The sequence below is a fragment of the Cimex lectularius genome, unplaced genomic scaffold, assembly GCF_000648675.2.
Source record: "Cimex lectularius strain Harlan isolate CLEC.00 unplaced genomic scaffold, Clec_2.1 scaffold12, whole genome shotgun sequence".
Classification (NCBI taxonomy): domain Eukaryota; kingdom Metazoa; phylum Arthropoda; class Insecta; order Hemiptera; family Cimicidae; genus Cimex; species Cimex lectularius.
In genome coordinates this window covers 1,146,970-1,168,180 of record NW_019392875.1, presented here as the reverse complement: position 1 = coordinate 1,168,180, position 21,211 = coordinate 1,146,970, and the positions used below count along the sequence as shown (strand labels likewise).

The 21,211-nt window shown below is 34.3% G+C and overlaps 1 protein-coding gene across 9 annotated transcripts in view; it reads right to left on the bottom strand.

The window, feature by feature from the left end:
* The window catches only part of LOC106665834 (dual specificity tyrosine-phosphorylation-regulated kinase 4-like), a 348,487-nt gene that overhangs the window by 142,082 nt on the left and 185,194 nt on the right, over positions 1 to 21,211 (bottom strand). For all 9 annotated transcript variants that reach the window (XM_024228925.1, XM_014392602.2, XM_014392603.2 and 6 more), the window contains one exon: positions 20,211 to 20,747. In XM_024228925.1, the coding sequence (XP_024084693.1) occupies positions 20,211 to 20,747 (537 nt within the window). The remainder of the gene's footprint in view (positions 1 to 20,210; positions 20,748 to 21,211) is intronic.

The following is a 21,211-nucleotide window of genomic DNA, read 5'->3' as shown; positions in this document are numbered from 1 at the left end:
AACAAATTAAACGTTGATAAACAAAATCATAATGCGGGTAATTATAGTTCATTTTAATAAATATTCACTAACAGCAAGAAATCACCCTTTGTATAATAAAAGTCTTAATAAACTCGGCTCTTAATAAGTAAGCTTGATAACTATATAAACATTTCTTTAAACAACAACTTTAAAATATTTTAGTTCTGAATGATGAGTGTGGCGATGAAAGAAATCTGAGTGTTATATTTTCTAAATAGTGTCTATGACATTTTAATAATATGCAAATTTCTTTTTTTCTCCATCTTTTGTCAGAACGTGACATGTTTACTGCACGATTTGGATCATTTTTCTGTTCCCCGCGATCACCCGATCCGCTTGTTCTCGTATTGGAAATGTTTTTTCTATTTATTTAAAAAAAAAAAAGAATTGACTAAAAAAATACTTTTTTTTCCCGGCACACGGCGTCCGTGCAATCTGAAGATTAATTCGTGCACAAACGGCTGGACGCGATGAATGTTTATCAGGTTTCCGGCAGTGGGGTGGAAACCGCAGATTGACAAAGTTCCTGGATAATTGTCCAAGTTCGATAACCACTTCTTGAAATATTATCATCTCTAAGAAATAATTCCAATGGAGCACTTAAAAGCCCAACGGAAGTTCATTTGACTTAGTGAGCCACTGCCGGCCTTTAATTATTGGTTCACTCGTGGGATTACTTTTTACAATAATAATATTAAAATATTTATAGCGACACTAAACTAATGTAAGTATATTTTTAGTGCCCTTTCAAATTTATTCTCATATAGAGTCGTACCATTTTAACTTTCATTACAACATAATTTCTACAAAAAAAAAAAACATGCTGTAAACAACAGCGAATTTTGTTTCATGGCTAATATTACACACACATATTTAATTTGTAAAACATATATTTTTTTAAATAATCTACAGATGATGGAATTATTGTGAAAATATGATGGAAAAATCTAGGGAGGAGAATCGAGCAATGAGCCGATACTCCACAGTATCGTACTATTCTTAGGATGGTGGATGATGAAATTTCTACTAGTTTTACATATCATTCAGCCCTTGTGAATTGACCGAAATTCATTTATGCTACATTTGTCGATATCAAGGCGTTGTGAATCGTCAAAAATAATGACTCGGTTAATTTCTCAGCAGTAAGATTAAGTGGAAAGGTGAACTTGTATTTTATACGCTCGTCGACTTAATTGAGTTTTTTTCTTCGGTCAAATATTTATTGGTAATAATTGTAAAATTGGCGTGGTCAATACGAATAAGAAACACTTGCCAACGAATTATAAATGAAGACAAAAAAAGTAAAACAAGGGTAATAATCTATAAATGTAGAAATTACGAAATGGTAATTTAACATCGAATGGATCATCAAATAACTAGACCTGTTGGGACTTGTTTCGTTAAAAAATTGTTGTGAATATTTTATAGTTATTATGCGAACATAAATTAATTCGAATTTTCCCTCTTTCCAAGACTTTTCTTGAGTCTCAGCCATATTTTTGAAAATTTTAATAACTCATATTCTATAGAGTAATTCATTAGGGGTTGGTTTTCAGAACAAAACCCAACAAGGCTTAGTAAGTTTGGAATATAGCATTTTTATTACTCGACGAGGAAAAGAAAAACACATTTCCAGAGATAAGCTTTGTATGAATGTAGATTCTTCTGGTTAGTGGGCAACGTGGAAAATGTAACAATGGCTATCTACTGCTTACCAGGAAGGGACGGCGCCTTGATTCGCACCTAGTCAGAGGGTAAGTGTAGTAGGCCATGTGTAGGTCCCATGTCAGAGGGAAGACTGGCTGGGCGAAGAAGGGTCGATAGGCCACCCCTTTCGCTCCCCTTTCCCACCCATTTTCCTCTCCTTCCCTCTTGCCGCCCCCAACCGGCATCTGGATCAACCCCCAACTGGGTCACCGTGTCATTAAACCCGGGAAACAACGTCGAGGCTCACCCACGGTAGTCGCACCCCGTCATTCCGGCAAGAGGCGGTTTACGCCGATCGGAGGGGGCTTTTGAGAAAAAAAGACCTGCGTAAATCGTACTCAGTTGGTGATCTCTGCCTTGGGCGCGTGCTTAGAGCAACTAGTGGTGGGACTTTGCAGTCGGACTGTTTATACCCGACCTCTTTTAACGCGGCCGCCAATCCACGGAGAAGCCTTTAAATTAAAAATGCCCAATTCAAAAATAATCACTATTCAACTTTACGTTTTAATTTTTATTTATGAGGTATACAATTTTAACGAAACACTAATGAACTGACTTCACTTGCTGAATCCTTCATATAAATTAGTACACCTTCTATCTTTAAATTTCAAATAAAACGAGAAATCAGCACCGACGCTGAGAATTATTTTCATAAATATTAACCTTTCCTTAACAAAATTGTCAACCTTTAGTACATAATATTAAGCCTAATCTATCTAGTACCATTTTGACAATGAATTTTAAAAATATGTTTTCCTGTAAATTGAAGTAACTCTTGTCACACAGGAAAGGTGAAATCGTACAACTACCCCTTGGGGGGGGGGTCGTAGACGGGGGATTCCAACTACTTCAAAATATTTGTTAACATTACAATTAAAAAACACTGGCTTTGCCAGGATTCGTATCATGAGCATGACAAATACGACTTGGACGCCCAAACCACTCATCAACCCCGCGGACCCCCTTGAAAGATAAAGGTACAGATAAATAAAACACCTCTTTTTTGTGCAATTAAATTGTACTCAATATTATAAATGAAAAAAAAATTAGACTAAGTTTAGACTTTTATACACAATATATTTCTTTCTTTAATTTCAAATTTCCACGAAATCGAAGGCTACGCAGGAAGGTCAACTGACTTTTCTCGCAACAATTCTACAATACTGATATTTATAATTTGATAATTATTTCTTTTATCGCTACTTGTTCAACGATGGCGGGATTGAAAGTTGTGAAAAGTGCACCAGTTCGAGAACAAGCGGGCCATGATCAACATCGACTAAACTAAGGACAGACAATGTGCCTTTTCATTAAAAAAGTTAAAACCTTATAAAACAATCAATTGTAAAAGCCACCGAATTAGACAGCTGAAATTTTCTAGAAAAAAAAAACGTTTCCGCCGGGTTTCCTTGCACAAAACAAGACCTTTTTCATATATGATTTTGATTTTGGCATCATACAATTAAAATCGATTTTATGAAACTAATCTATTTCTAATACTAGCTAATAAACTAACTAATAAGAATAAATTCTAATCATGCAGAATAAGTTTTTACTACCTTTTTCTGCACATTCACACAAGAACTTACCTGAAAAAAGAAAAAATTAAATTAATTTTTTTCCACAAGATACAGCTACTTTAATTCTAAAAGTGCCATGCCAAAATACAACATTGAAAATGTTTTTAATAAACAATTTATAAATTTGTATATCATCGTATCAAATCTTGTCAAGAAAATAAATTATTTATTAAATGTATCATAATAATGCTCACAATAACAACAAAGGATGGTACAGACTTGGTCGAAGAAAAGCATATAAATGGCAGAAAAAATCTATTAAACTTGACACCTTGTGTAAATGCAGTAGCCGGAAAGTTATTTGTAATTTTACGTAAAAATCTGAACGAAACCTCACTAACCCTATATTTTCCCCGAATAATATTCTCATTTATTTAAATTAATTTTTTCCCTCATTAACAATGAGACGGTAATTTTAAAAGCGGGAACTATTGCAATGAATTACTCACCGTCTTCCCAGTTTGACAACGGCTCAAGGTTCCAGGTGATAAAATATGAAGCATTTTATAGTGCATTTCCAGTTGAAAGTCCAGTCTCCCACGGGCACAAATGGACGTTGAAATTAAATGAATTGTTAACACTATTAAATATAAAGTAAGTAAATAATATAATTTGCTATTAAAAAACGCCGGGGTACGAATCCAGGACAGGGTGGCAAATACGAGTAGGTAACCCTAATCACTCGGCCACTGTCCTTATAATTAATCTAAAAGAGCGGTGATTTTATATCACTTTGGTCAACTCGATAGACCACCAAAAAACCATATAATATCTCTAAAGATAACTAAAAATAATAATAATAAAAAAATAAAATAAAAACACAAAACGAAACGATGAAGATGTGTCAGCAGTTAGATCAATTTCGACCATCTTTAACAAAGTATCTTGAAAACACAAACCACGCACAGTCTCATTAGATAAGAATAATGATCCATATGTAATATTTTATCAAAGTCAGATTGTCTGAATAGGTGTAATACAAATTAATAAAAAAGTATGTAAAATCAATTATATGTAGTGGTATACTGACCAAATTACTTCTTTAAATTAATTAATCTTTTTATGTAAGGTTTTGGTTGAAATGGAAACGTCAGTGCCACGACCGGGATTCGAACCCACGACCTTCGGCTAAATACGCCGTTGCTTTACCACTTGAGCTATCGTAACTTCGATCCACTCGGACACCAATTCGAATCCTGTTCGAATCCCGCTCGTGGCACTGACTTTTTCATTTCAACCAAAACCTTATATATAAATATTGAATACTGTCCAATTACTCGATAAACATTTTTTTTTCTTTAAGAACAAATACTTTGCTAAATAGAATGCTTTTGAACTTTTATGCAGTACAAATACATTAAAGAAAACCGTTTTATTAACGTGGAGATAGGAGGTATATTGTATCAATGTAAAAATGTTGTTTGTTAAGACTGGGAAGTTAAACAACTGAATTTTACTCCAAGTTTCTTCTCGAGTTGGACATTGTTTGAAAGCCCACGCCCACTGTATTTAATCACTTCAGAAAACGGAAATGAGCAACAAAAATTAAATTACGGGGGAAATTAATTAAAAATAGCTTAATTAATTCCATTTATTAAAAGGCCATCCATTGTCGGCTAAGTTGATAGAAATATAAAAAGCACGTTAATACGATAAAAACGACAACAACCCAACAGGAGGTAAGGGACAATAATATCTTTATATTTTTATAACATAAAAGTTAAAGGGTTTACACGAAATATTAATAGGTTTTAATATTGAAGAAATATTGTAATTTTATTGCTAAAAAATTAAGGGCTACAACTAAAGTACATAATAAATAATCTGTCCACCTATTAAATTGTGAGATATCTCTGTATGGTTTATAGAGGGATGAACCCACAATTTGGTTCTTATCGATAATTTTATTTGGCGCGTTTCGGCATTTAAAATATTAAGGTAAGTCAGGGTTATAAGCAGGGAGAAGCAATAACACATTTAATTTTTTTTTTTTTGATATGACAGGAGGGTTTTTATTCCTACCAGATCGGCTACCCCCTCGACCTAACAGTGATGGTGGCGAAAAGAAACACGACCAACCCAAGGAGAATAACCAGACTAAAATCATCGGCAACTACTAATTTACCTGTTGTCAAAATAATATAACATCATTTTTATTTACATTACATATTGTACAATTTTCTGCTTAGAGATATTATAAAATCTTCTAAAAATGCGTACGGAAACAGTTGTTACATTAAAGTTTTCTATTACTTCAATTACATTCCATCAATTATCGTTTTTCTTTTTGAATTTATAATAAAACATGTCTTGTCGTAATGTTGTCATTAATTATCTAAGAATGATTGTCTATTAGAATATTTGAAATGAATCAAAAACTAAATTTTTCCATGTTATATTAGGAAAAATTATTAATTGTTTAATTAAAAATACATCATCCTGGTTCAACGATTATCGGCTTTATTATCATTTATTCTGTCGGTCTGACATTTTACATTAAAATTCAATTTTGTACTTTGTAAATTAAGCGTTTAAACATTATAAATAGGATAGCCATAAATAAACTATAAAATGGGTAATCAAGTAATCAGATTGATTATTGGAGAATATTCATCATAAATTTTAAATAAAACAATTAATTGCCTTCTGTTAAAATATTTATGTTTACGTTATTTATGTTTCTTTTTTGATCATTTTGATCACGTCAAAATAAAAAGCCTAAACTTTTTGTACGTTTTTAGATTCTACTTTTAAATCAGAAAAATTCCTTAGAATTAATCTATATAATTGGCCATATTAATTATTCTTTTTATATTAGGTTTTTGGTTGAGATGGAAAATTTTTGAGTCACGAGCGGGATCCCATTCATGACACTAATTTTTCTTCATCTCAACCACAAACCTTAGATAAAAAGAATAAATAATTGGAATTTCCTTAGAATATTTAATTACTAATTAGATAATTCTATTTTATTGGTTTTAATTAACAAATTTATCTGAAAAGTGTTTTTGTGATCTCGAGTTGCATGCATTAAAAGCAATAGAAATGTTTAAAAAAATTAAAATTCATTTTGAGAAAATATCACGTTTTGACTGTTCATTATAGAATAATATTTGCAAACAGAACCGTGAACATTGTGCTAAAAAATAAGTATTTTTGTGTTAGTTAAAATTATGTTGTTTAAGGTTGGTATTTATTTATTTACAAACTCTCAACACGACACGCAAGAATGGCTCTTCACTTATGCAGAAAACGAACACTTTGAGCCCTGAAGATGATTTCAATAAAGATCGAAACGTTGGCACGATAAAGAAAATGTTTTTGGCACGCCAGACCGCATCTCACGATTTCTGAATAATCATCGACTAACGGTCACTAATCACCACACATTTTTTTTTTACAAAGATGAGAGCTTATTTTTTTTTTTTTTTGTCTGGTCCGCCTGTCCGCGCTATATCATTTAGCATGCTTCTTCAAGGTCGATCAAATGTTCTAGAAGTCGCAGACCAGCTAAAAAGTCGATTTGTTAGGATTCTCGTTCTAATTTTTTACGTATTTTATTTAAAAATAAATTGTTCATTTATCGGTTAGTTTTAAATAACGAGATTAGTATAATAAGTTTTTTGCTGATTACTGATTATCTCGGATCATAGCTGTGTTATCTGTTATGCCGAATTAAAACCAAATTTGACGTTAGCATTCAAGACAATCAGCATAAATAGCGAATCTAATAATTATAAAGCAGGAAATATTAAAAAAAAAGAAAAAAACGATTCTTCATTAAATATTATATAATAAAGGTTGCCAGTAAAATTTGTTTTATTTACTATTAAGAAATAGGTGTTTTTTTTTGACTGATCCGCTATTCACGTTTTATTTTTTTAAATTTTGTATCATTACCGCGGATCGATCAATGATTCAACAAGACACTTACTAACTCTATATATAAAATGATTTTTCAGGCAAATTTTGTCTAAAGTTTAGGTTAACATTTTTAAGCATACAATTTAAGAATTTATTGAAGTTGGTAGCAATTGTCTGATTTATTTAAGAACAGCGTGAGGGAACATTAAATCCTACTAGACCACTTTTATGCACGTCTAGATAGATGTGTCTTTTAAACGGCAATAATTTTATATATATATATATATATATTATATACACATGTGTATATACATATATATTGTAGTATAATTACTAAAATTAATGAGATGTATAAAAAGAAATAGGAAGAAAGAATCAAGTACGAGAATAGCTCAGTTTTATTTTGGTGCCAAACGGAATCATGCCATGGGTAGTAGAAATAGACAAGGCGTTTTTCTTGTGTAAAAATAGGCAAAACCCGGAGATGTTTGTAACCTTGGCGGATTCTGGAATGGAAAGAAGTAAATCACCGTAATGTACGTTTCCTGCTAATATGAATATGTAAACATAAACGAATCGCTTATTATTTGAACTGGCCAAATCCCTTCGTCAATCTGCGCGTATCCATTTTCGTCCGTATTGGTTTTACCCTTAAAAAGAACTTGTTTTTCTAATCCCGGACACATTTATAAATTGACGACCGTTTATGTTGCCATATACGGTGTCAGCCCTCGAGACAAAATAAAACTCATCCCCCTCGTGGTTACGAGGAAAAAGGAGGAGTCTTTATACAGGGTCGAATCGTTGACTTTGTAGGCGACCTTTGACCCGTCGGTTCATTATCGCCGGCTGACTTCTTTATTCGAAGTGATGGACAAACCAGGAAGCCGGTGAACCGTAGGAAAACAGTTTTCCCTGTGAGCCGAATTATTTCTTCCTAATTTTTGTGTGTTGGGTAGACAGATTCGAACAAAACCGCTTTTCGATGTTTAAATAAACACTCTAACTTAAGTGAAACAAATATTTCTTTAAAAAAGGAGATGAATTAAATTGTTGCTTTTAAAAAAACGATTTGAATTAAATTGTCTTCAGTTGATTGCCAGATAAACTCATTCAATGAACACCATTGCACAATTCAAAGGGATATCCAACATGAGGGAAAAGATATTCAGCAATGATATACTGTTTAACAGAAATGGAATTTAATAGGTTATATCAAATTTCAGGAAAATATGGTCTACCTAAAACAATCAACTTAAAAAATTTGAGTTATTACAGCATAAGAGTATTTAGAATTTTTACAAAGATATAGCTTCTCAGTCATAGAAACAACAATGCTCTGGTCAAATAGAGTTTAGAGTTAACGAGCACAAACCAATAAATTTCTTGCCTTTCGTGAGAAAAATTCTTATTAATAGCGTTTGTGTGGTGGTTAGTGACCGTTAGTCGATGATTATTCGGAAATCGTGTGATGCGGTCTGGTGTGATGTAAGTGTCAGAAAAACTTGTTCTTTATCGTGCCAACGTTTCGATCTTTATTGAGATCATCTTCAGGGCCTGGGATTTATAAACATTGTTTAAATTTAACAAATACATGTAAGATGTGGAAAAAAGTGAATTTACACAATGCAAAAAAATATTTTTTATATTCAATCAAAGTATTTCTACTCACTCAAAGTGTTTGTTTTCTGCGTTTGTAAAGCCCAGGCCCTGAAGATGGTCTCAATAAAGATCGAAACGTTGGCACGATAAAGAAAATGTTTTTCTGAAACCTACATCACACCAGGCCGCATCTCACGATTTCCGAATAATCTTATTAATAGCATTCTGCTACAATTAAATAGAAAAGTCTTCTTTGACAAAAAAATATTGCTGTACACCTCAAAAAGAACCATAGAAGAACAAAAGAAATATTAATGACTTTGTTAATGACGAATAATACGAGTGTGTTAATGGCTCTTTACCTAAAAAGAGTATTTAATGAGGCATATTCGCTTGCCATCCCAAAGCTCAGAAATATGGAATGTTCAAGGCTTTATTTTTACGAATTAATAAACAATTATTTGTCAGAAAGAAAAGAAACCGAAACATTATTCTGAACTCTGAACTGACAAGTTGATTCTGTTGTCGCGAGACTCCTGGAACATCCTGCACGATTTTGTATTAAAACTTGCTTTAGATGCTGCATTAAGGTATTGTCTTGCCTTGAAAATAAGAAAAAACGGAATATGAGTTGGAAATGTTTGGAAGCGAATCCTTAGCACAGTAGAAGGATGGGCAGACTTTGATAACATCCAAACAATTAATTTCCAGAAAACAAAAAACTGTCAAATTTCTAGGCTTAACGCCTAGAAGTAACAGAATTAAAGTATTTGGGAATTTAAAGATGAGATGATGGATGGGCCTGCTGTTGAACAAATTGGAAAAAAGTATCTTCGGTGAGGTCACAATTGACTGTTATGAGTTCTCCAAAGATCCTTTTTTCCAAGTTATTTGGGAATTGTTTATTTGAGATAAACATGTAGGTGAAGTATATATGTTGTCAACTAATAGAAAATGTATTTCTAATATCTAGTAATATCCAACTTCCATACGCTCTAGAAAGATGTGAGGATTAAGCTCTGTCAAAAATGTTGCTTACCCTACTTCGTAGTATAATATGCAGAACTCGAGAACAATTCAATGGCAGATGCTGCCTAAGAGTAATAAAAGGGTACCATACAATTTGCAATCGTGCAACATGTGCCATAACTGGTGAACCCCATTTAATGGATGACTTCGAGCTACGACGAATGGTATTTGTCGAAAAAGTCCTTCGCCAAGGATATGTTCAGGTAATGATGAATTTCATCGTACTGAAGCCTGCTACTTAAAGTATACGGATGGAAGCCAAATGGAAAATGGTGTAGGTTGTGCGGTAATAATATATTTAAATCTAACCGGTCAAATTCAGAAAAAAAACTTGTTAGTTGGTACAGCAATAATCAATCTGAGCTGCTGGGAATTTGCAAAGCAATTTACTGACCATTCTTATGGTCAGATCTTTCTGAGAGAGCTAAGATACTCCAAGAAACTAGCTTAATGTAATAACCTAGAACAGAAATATATAAATAACCCGATTTTAGGATGACGCAAGATCCTTCCAGTAGTTAACAAAAACAAAAAATAACACTTTGACTACATACTTCATCATCAAACGTAACAGTAGTCAAAAGAAAAAGTCGTCTTTTATGAAGCACTCCTTGGCTTTGGATGGTGAAAGCACATATCGAAAATAATAGCAATGAGGATGCTTCAATCAACAAAATTTTCTATTTAGATAAATAATAAACTAATACAAAAAGTAAATAAAACCCTTGTGGTTACAAATCTTTCGATTAATTCGTTATTTCTCAAAACATTAGAAATGACGAATTTCTTAGTGTCGTAAAGAGAAACTACATCGCGGTTTTTTTATTTTTTAAGCTGGTTAAAAGCAATCTAAAGCTATGTTATAGTATTCAGGTTTTATATAATGGTCGACTAACCTGAGTACAAAATAATACTCCAGGTAAGTAAAGTTGATTAAAATAGTAAAACCACTGTAATAAAAAATTAGATATGATAATAAAGAAAGCATGAATAATCAACAACTATTGACAACCAACTATTAAAAAGTTCGAAGTTACAATTTCTACAGACATGGATGGTAGAGCTGCCAAGCGGCTCCGTGGTGCACGTATACGGGTTGGACATAGTTACTCAACGCACCGACAGATTTCAGACAAATCCTTTCTTCCTTTAACGTCCAGGGCGAATGAAATACATAAAATTAAATACGTAAAATACATAATATTTACTCACATATTCGGTAATGAATGATTATATTCTTAAAAACTCAAATGAAAATTATGTTATGTCCGAAGAAAATGTTTCACTTGTAAAGCCATATCACTCTCGAAACACAAATTTATACAAAAAAAGTGTTAATCAACAAATGCATTTTAATATTAATTTAATAATAAATAAGTAAATTATTTTCCATTTTAAAGTTTAAAAAAATGATAAATCAGGAAATACCGACTTTTGGGTTTAGCAAATACATTTTGGATTTGTGATTATTTGGAGATCGTGAGATGCCGTCTTGTGTGATGTAGGTTTAGAAAAACATTTTCGTTATCGTGCCAACGTTTCGATCTTTATTGAGATCTTCTCATCTTCAGAGCCTGATTTTTATAAACATTGTTTAAATTAGAAATGTTTATGAATCCCAAGCTTTGAAAATGATCTCAATAAAGATCGAAACGTTGGCACGACCTAGAAAATGTTTTTCTAAACCTACGTCACACCAGACCGCATCTCACGATCTCCAAATAATCATTAATTAACGGTCATTAAATACCACACATTTGGATCTGTGTTGGTTCAAATCCGCACATGTACGTACATATAGAACCCATTTGGCTTCTCGCAGTCTACCTGCAATTCCAGCTTTTGTTAATTTACAGTAAATTGCGGTACACTCGAGAATCATCCACTCTTGGGAATCCGGGGGCTGACTTCAGTGATATCCGTGTAGCTACCTAAGTTGGGCTTGGGGGGGGGGGTTGCCGTCAACATCTAGGTCAATTCCGCACCCATTGCATGCAGTTTCAACCCAAGCGTACTCACGTTCATTCGTAAATAAATTCACTCATATTTACATATTCATTCAATTAGGGTGATGGGGGTACTCCGGGGACTGATTTCAGTCTTATCCGTCTAGCAATCTAAGTTGGGATTCAGGGGGGAGGGGGTGCTGCTGTCAACGTCTAGGTCAATTCAGCACTCAACCCATGCAGTTCTAAACCCATTCGAACTCACGTTCATTCGTAAATAAATTCACTCATATTTACACATTCATTCAATTAGGGTGATGGCTACTCGATATACCGCCATCGACCATCTCACATTACACATTCAAGCCAATAAATATATTCACTCTAAACACATACTATACTAATAACCAATTGAGTGTCGATGAGGTACTCGACATTCCGCCTTCGAGCCTCTCACGTTCACGCTAATAAATACATTCATGCTCAACAAAAACTAGATATACACAACTATTATACTAAAAACAATACTAAAACACAACGATTTCCTCCGAGAATCGGAACAGGGAGTCCATATACTCTCTGCCGTTGTCAAGCACAATTCTCGCATCGGGTGGTATTCTTGCGCGCTCTCTGTATGGAGCCAAGGAATTGCACCCTTCAATTAGATGGGGACACATCGAGCAACTCTGTTTGGCGGGCACATACGCGGGCTTTGGACTAAATGTCCGTGTTCAACTCGCATGGTCTATACCAAACCTATTCGGGTTTAAATAATCTCTCTTCTACATAATAATTTCATTTATATTCTATTTGAGATTTATTTTAGGAAAGATATAAATGTGAAAAAAGAAGAAAAAATATGTTAAGATCTGGGAACGACCTTAACCTCTAGACCAAATGTCCTATTTTCATGAAACCAAGCCAATTTTCTCTTGTAAAACCATGTGCCTTTTTAGAAATATAATAAAAACGTTCTAATTGAAAAAAATAAAATATTTTTCCTTAATGGGCAAAATTTTCACGAAATACATAAAAATCTACGTTACATTTTTTTTTCTTGTCTAATAATGGAGGAAATAACCTGCTGTTTAAAATTATCCCTGACACTCTGTCTACACTTCAAAACTATTCTTTCTAATTTTAATTAGTTTTATTACACTTTTGTCTTATTTAAATTACCTTTATTTGGATCTACGAGACAAATAGTTAAGACCTCTGTTACGTTTAAAATTTGATTTCTGATCTAATTTAGCACAATAAATAAAATATAAAAAAAAGTTTTATTAGCAAGTAACAAGCAAAAAATAAAGCTTTGATTTCAAATGTTTGTCCTTTGCATTTTTCAGGTTGCTAAAAGGAAGCTGATCTACTACTTAACCCTCTTCACTCAGATGTTCTCCAAATCGCAAACGACTCATTCAAATTTCATAATGAAACAAAGAAATTAAATTGAAAATTACTAACTAATATATTTTTATTTCTCTCAGTGTGATGTTAGAAGTGAGAATTTTCACAAATAGCAGAGTGGTAAACTGAACGTTCTCACAGTCGCTATTTATAGCATGACCATTTAAGTCAATTTGAACACCCGAATGCACTTCGTTGCAAAACGGACCGGTCGACTGAAATCAAGGCGGCCGCTTCCTAGTTAGTGTCGATGTCTCTTGCATAACGGGCGTAAAACTGGTTTGCCCCATCACGAAAGCGAAACTTTGCGGCCGGTTGACGCAGACCTACACCTTTTTTTATGGATAATAAATCCAGGAGAAGAAGACAATGGGCGCATCAACATTCCCATAACACCCCTAATTGCTTCGGCTGTAATTACATCGTCTAGGTTTTTAAACGTGATGAGCTCTCCTGCAGGTGGCTCCTGTTGTCTGATTATTCAACGAGGAATAAACGTGTTTAAACCTGCCTTGAAAATCGGCTAAACAAGAGGATTAATAATATTCGTGTCTTCTCGAACCGAGTTTACCCGAGAAGAGTTATGACTGAATACACCACAGTATAATCAACGAGATATTCATCGACACTGATAATAACGTTTAGACGATTCAAGGATTTCGATAATGAAAGATACCAGGAAGTTCCATGATAGAATCGTTTTTTGATCAAAATGTCAGTTAAATGAACTAGTATGAAAATGAAAATATTATTTACGGGAAATACAGATAACCTAGAACCAATCCATTCTGAACTACCGAGAATAGTTCTTCGAGTGTATCCTACCATCTACCTATTAACTTATTCTCAGATCCTATCTTACAGATCGTCACTTTCAAGCATCCTACAAAACTTCAAACATCTCCTCTATCCTCTACAAGCAGGTGTCCCGCAGGGTAGCGACCTCGCTCCACTGCTCTACTACACATCCAACTACACCTCTGACCTACCAAACTCATCTAACTTTACCTTCGCTGATGATACTGCAATCCTTTCCTCTGACAAAGATCACAGCATTCAGTAATCTCCAAAATCACTTGCACATCCTCAAACCTGGTTACGTCAGTGAAGAATCAAAGTCAATGCAACTAAATTCACACGTAATATTTTCATTAAATAAGAAAACCCACTCACTGCTATACTTAAACAATGCACCCATCGCTATTTCGACCGTGTAACTTTACCTCGGACTCTACCTGGACAAACAACTGACATGGAACCCTCTTATGTAACTCAAAAGAAATGACTAAATTACGATTTACCATGCTTAAATGACTACTTGACAAACGATCTAATACTTACAGTGACAAACACAAGACGACTATACATCGCCCTGCTGACCCCTATTTGGGCATACTGACTCCACTGTCCTTAGGACTTCAAAGCGTTCTAACCTCAATCGAATACAATCCTTTCAATCCCAAATTCTCAGAACAATTGTCAACTCACCCTTCTATATTTCCAACCCCACCTATCTATACCGAAATAAATGTCCCACTTGTCTCTCACCTGACCCAAAACCGCTACAAAAAGTTCCATTCTAAACTACCTTATCATCCTAATTCTCTTGTCAAAAACCCGTCATCCACCTTGCCAAATAATCCCCGCAGGAGACTGAAGCGTCGGTGGCCACGTGACAACATTTCTTCACCTACATAGGATGAACACATCATTTTGACGGACTAACGGCCTTCATCACTGGATGATTGCGGCTCATGTGTACACGCCAATGGTATTTAATATTTTATCTGGTTTGCTTATCGAACCAAAGAAACAGATGTAAAAGTCAATAAATTTAAAAAAAGTGTAATAACTATGGCCAGTGGTTTACAGAGAACGCCAGAACCAATAAAATGCCGCTACGAAGTCAGGAACTGGAACATCATTAAGGTGATTTACGGTTTGACGGGTTAAAAACAGAAAATAAAACGGGTGTAGCGATGCTAGTTCCAGAAAGCAGGAAGTGCCAAAAAGTAAACCTTATAGATCGAGACACAAATTACAAGGCAAAGGGTTCGTCCATATTAGAAAACTCATAATGTCCAAGAACCTATTATCATATTAAGAAGTAGGCTAACATAACATACCTAAACAGGGCTGGCAAAAATAATACAACTCCAAACAAACTAAAGTATTTATATAATATCTTTAGTAGCTTAATTGTGCTTATTTTCGAAACAGAGAAAATATACGGGTCAGGGATCAGAGTCGGACAGTAAAGCAAATATAACTAAAAACCCACAAACCTTTCCAACGTACAGAATAACATATCTCCTATATATTTGACATATTTAAATTTAAGAATTCAAGTTGTATTTTATTTTGGTCTAACATTGATTATAATTAACAAAAACAAAATATGAATTTTATTGTTTTGCCATTTTTAGGTTGTGAAAATTACAGACGTTCGAAGGATTAACTCATGCTTAATTATTTCATATTTTAAAGTTAATGATAGACAAAAAGGAATTACAAAATATCGGGACAACGTTAGATCTTTATGAATTGTCAGAGGTTAAAGCAAACAATAAATATCTTTAAAAAAAGGATTGAAGAAAAGTTGGTCGCGTAAAAAGTTATTCTTAGTAAGTTTTAATTACGCTAATAACAGGAGTTTCCAGTAAAGTTGGAAGGAAAGAATAATTCGGTTTCATTTCAAGAACATTTTAAAATATTTAAATACGAAGTTTTAAAGCAAACAAAAAATAGACTTTTTCAGGCTAGAACCCAGAAATATTTTCTCTCGGATATACGGAGTTCCTTTTAAAAATTCATTTAAACCTCTTGTCGATTTGATCCAATATCCGTGATATTGCAACGATTAGTTGCGGTTTTCTTCTAGAGCCCGTATCAACTGATTGTTGTTCAGATTTTTTTATGGAGGCCATGTTTATGCTATTGAGTGTAGGTTATTGGGTGTTAAAGCTCTGTAAAGTTCCCTGTAGATTAGAATTGTCTCAAAGTTATCACCATTTTTATGATTGTCGAAAAAATCGAAAGCAATTGGACAGCAAATTTTGGAGTGAAAGCATTTTTTTTTTCAAAACATTTTTGGAATGGGTTTTTTGGGTTGGAATAAACGTCTATCATCTTTGTTTCTTGCTTTCATAGTATTTTGTATTCAAAAGATCAGTTAAAAAGGTAAATATCTCTTCATCAAAATATACTGAAATTAAGGAAGAGACAGCGACTAGCCATGCTCTCCGTTATAACCTTGACGACAATCCATTGACCCTTTACCAAGGAACGTTGTTTGAAAACGATAAGTTGAAACTTTTACTATCATAAGGATCAAATTAAGCTTCAGTATTAGATATTTTTGGCCTAGAAAGGGAATCTGATGCCAATTTTAAATGACAGATTTTATTTTGAGTAGCCTTTACGTTAGCATTTTATAATAATTTTTGACTCAAACTTGATTTTGACTGTTGATATTCCCAGGAGCATTTTCTTGTTGTTACAAACAACTTGTCAGAAATAAATAGTGTTAACATCGTGTTTTCTTTTCTTAATTATATTCGAAACATTTTGACTTTATTTTATTTAATAATATGAAAAACAAAGAGGTGTACAATGCAAATTATTAACCAGTAAGCTTTCTTTTCAATCCAATGTAAGAACACAGTCGATTTTTTTTTTTTTTTTTTTTGGGGGGGGGATTTGGACGAATTGAATCTACGCTTTGGAACATTAAACTGAGAATAATAACTGTGAAACTGACAAGCAGTGCAATTTTTATGACCATCGCATACTATATTGATTAAAAGCCCGTTGGAAACGGGCAAAAGTTTTTATGATAATCGCCGTCAGTTGCGTCGAGCGTGAAAAGAAGAATTTATTAACAGGGCAGCATAAGTGCACATAATTGCTCCGGAGGCGGGTGTGAGAAGGCACTCCGGGGCATTATTAGTTTCAATTTACACGACTGCCTTTCCGGCCAGGCGGCCGATGCTGTTATGGATACGGAATACTCGAAAATCACCAAAGGAAGCCTTTTAAGAATAAACATTAACTAAAGGGGGTTGTGGACGTTCAAAGATTTATTACACCATGTAATGGTGTTTTATCTTTCGCACCTTCCAGGAAATTTTATTCAACGGGTCAACATAATTAGCGTTGGTTTTAAAAGTTTTTTTATAAGTTCTAATTACGAGTTGTTAACACGTTCTCAAGAAAATATCAACGCCATCAAGTTATGTAAAGGGACAAAGTTTTTGTAAAAGGACAAAGAAGACCACGTGGCAAACGAAAGAAACAACTGTAATTGATTCTTTTTACAAAATGAATATATAATAAATAAAAACAACCAACAAGTTTATCGTATGCTATTATTAGATATGTGAAATCGATATTACGTCTAAAATGTGCAGACGTATGAATTTCAGTCCCGTAAATGCAAGCATATACAGTGAATTAAATTTCCTTAAAACTTTTTAACATATATCACTAACCATTCTGAAAGTTTGAAAAGATTTTCTCGGTTATTGAAAATTCTTCAGTGTCCACGCGTCACATTGTGCGAGATGGGTGGACTGGTATCCTGTTTTACGGTTCAATACAATTTTGGGACTGGTCCGCATTTTCTGGACAGACCATAATTTACGGCAAGTGCAGTTAACAAAGGGGATGAATTTTTCATGAGGGCCCATTTGGCAACTTCCTTTATTCGGTTCATCGGTCAACAATAGGTGAATTTCGGTAGGCCTAGTTCCCCAGGACGTGGACATAACGACCGATGTCTTTCGGAACACCTCCGCGTCTAATTTCCTTTTCTGGTCAACGTCGGGTTCGAGTAACCCACAGGTGGGAAAAAGACAAGATTTGTGTGGGCCGAAAGACACAAAATATTTGCACAACCTAAATATATAAAACATTTTATAGAAGAGGCATTTTGCTCTTATTCGATTCCATAAAAAACTAATTATCTTAAGTGCCTCTCCTTGTATTCCGTTCTAATACGTTTGGGACATCAAGTACAAGGGATGAAATATATCCGGCTCGATATTTTCATAAAGTATGAGTTTTGAAAAAAAAATAGCCCACTTTTATCGATACTTTATGGTTAATACATAAATAATAAGCTAAATATTTCCTAGGGTTTACGGTATCTACTTTTAAATGCAAAATGCCTTGAAGTTTCTATGGTGAAATTATACCAAAGTTTATCGGAAAAGTTTATACTCATTAAACAAAAATCCGCCTGTAAATGAGATAACTTTGGGTAAACTTTGTACAACCAAAACCAAATGAAGTAAGCTTACATTTCGACATTATATTATATAAAATCAATATTAAAATGTAAAAGAATAGCCAGCCTGTTAGATATGATAACAAATACTTTCCCAAAGAGCATATGCCATTTATAGAGTGAGGGACTAGGAAGATTTCACAAAAAAATATTTTCAAAAAAAAATGAGCCAGCCTATCAATACGTCTACGCCAGACTTACGAAGATTATGAACCGAGAGAGAAAAGGAAAAAATCGATTAACACAAATGGCGATCTTGAATCGAAATAGACAAAAAATTAACTGAGATCGCTTAATAAATTAACTTCTAATATATTATAGAGACTAAATATAAAAAGAGTATTTCTGGAAATCTTTTTTAACCACCCTTAATTAAGCAATGTACCACATTTGTTACAAGGCAATTTTTTTCATAACGTCACAAATCATCCGTTTTAAAATGTGGCTTTTCCTTCTTCTTTGTGAGTTTTCTGAATTGCACTACATATTCCTTTATTTCTCTAAATCACATTTTGCAAACGTATGTTTTCCATCCTTTTCCCCCCCAAGGTTCGCAACAGCAGAGGTCATATCAACCTTCGGGGTGTCGATGATTTGGAAAAACAAACCGTTGTTAGTGTACCGGGTTCTGGATTCGAACCAGGGACCTTTACCTTACAGCGATGAGTGCTATGTCAACTTATAGGCCTGTGAATAGGGTCGTATTTGAGATTTTGAACTTGAACTCGGCCTGAGGAACCCTATATAATTTTTCTCCAAAAAAAAGTGAAAATTTGAAACTATTTTTTATTTTTATAGCGTCATTGGTCCGAGAAAAATTCAACTATCTAAAAAGGGCACCCTGTATATAATTAGCTCATTTTCTGCAAAAAAAAAATAAATGATCATATCATTGTTTTTATGGCCTATGGCCTATATGTTTATGCATAATTATAGGTATATCAAGTTTAATCATTGCCAAGTCAAGGGAATTTTTTAAAATTCTTATTTTTTTCCTGTCTATACTCGAAAGTATCTTGAATAAACGAATAAACGTATTAGCTTAGTAAGGCTTGTTTTTATTTATTTTCATATAATACCTGACGGGCTCTTAGGAAGGGGAAAAAGATTTTGTCTCCTCTTTCCACCATCATTTTAACGACGTCGCTAGTGATCGAGAAAACTAAACTGAGGATGAGATGATTTATTTATCCGCAAAAATGGGTGGGGGCACAGCAAAGCCAAGAAATTAGAAGGGTCTGAAGCTTATGAATGTGAAGAGCATGATTCGTCTGCCGTTGACCTTAAGCAATTACGTTCATCATCCTCGTCATCGATGAAAGCGTCGAGAAAATTTGAACAAAACTTTACCAAGTGACCAAGGTTATCCCAGCTTTATGTAAACGCATTCATGACACTGCCTTAACAACAAAGGGATAATTGTAATATTTATCTTTTATCACAGTTGCTGAACAACAAGGCAGTTACTTTACGATTACAATACTGCATTAATTTATTTTTGGTAGATATTTGTAGATAAGTAAAACTATACGTTTAAAAATTGGAAATAGTCCTTTTCAGCTTGTAAAATATTGGTACCACAATTTGTCTTCTACTGTAATAGAAAAATTACGTTTTATAACGTGTTTACTTTCTGAGTATTCATTCCTTTTCGATTATTATGTGAGAATTTTGAATGTTCAATTAGATTAGTAGATATTTATTCAGTTCATCTCCTCCACCAGGTTGTTAGTAGTTAGTACACCCAATGAGAAAAGGTCATCATACCGTATCATTTGCGAGCACAGATATGTCTCTGTCCCTCCTGCAATGTCTGCACTGGCACACTTTCCTGTATCCCAGGTATCTGAGTGGCGGTGGGGGCGGGGGAACCGGGGGTGGCACAGGCGAGCAAAGTTCCAGCGAGTCCGAACTAGAGTTTGTGTGAGGTTTGAGGAAGTCTTCCAGGAGGTAGAACGACTGGGCCCTGGGCGACGGAGGCTGCGGCGCGGATCTCAGCAGTGCCCCGAGGGACCTCCACCTCCTCGTGCTCTCGTCTTCTCGTTTTTGCCTTTTGGACCACCATCCTCCGGGCGAAAGTAACGAGGCGGACTTTTTTATTAATACTTCTCTAAGGGTGTCTTTCTTCTGTTCGGCTTCTTCCTCTTCTTCCGGAAGAGCGCCGTACCTCTGAACGAAGCCGTAATCGGTGTCGGGGAGGGTGGACGTCCTTGTGCGATGAGGCCTGTGCCGCGGCAGGCACGAGAACGAGGCCGAATGCCGCAGCTGCACGTTCGTCGGCTGCTCTTCTTCCAACCACATCACCTTAAAACATCAATCCAAATGAGCACAGTTTCCAAACAGTTTAACATCTCCTTCACCGTCAAAACACACAACCACCACCTGTCCATTTATTAAAATTTAAAGTTTAAAACACCAATCCTGCACGAACAGCAAACAGATGTTATCCATAGCAGTCAATAGTGTGACAAAATTTAAAAACTACTCTAATAGCAAAATTCAACTGGCTATATATACAGAGGAAACACTAATGTATAAAAAGAAATAAACGTGAGAGGACACAGTACAAAAACTAATGTACAAAATAATTAAGTGCAAATAATGACAAAAAGTGATGTGTTAATGAAAATTCCACAAAATAAACTTGTGCGGCAAGGTGGTAGTGAATATACAAAAGAAAACATTAAATTGTATGAAAATGGTGCTATTTATTTTATAGTCTTATATTTTTCATATTATTACATATTAAAATATATAAATTGAACCAA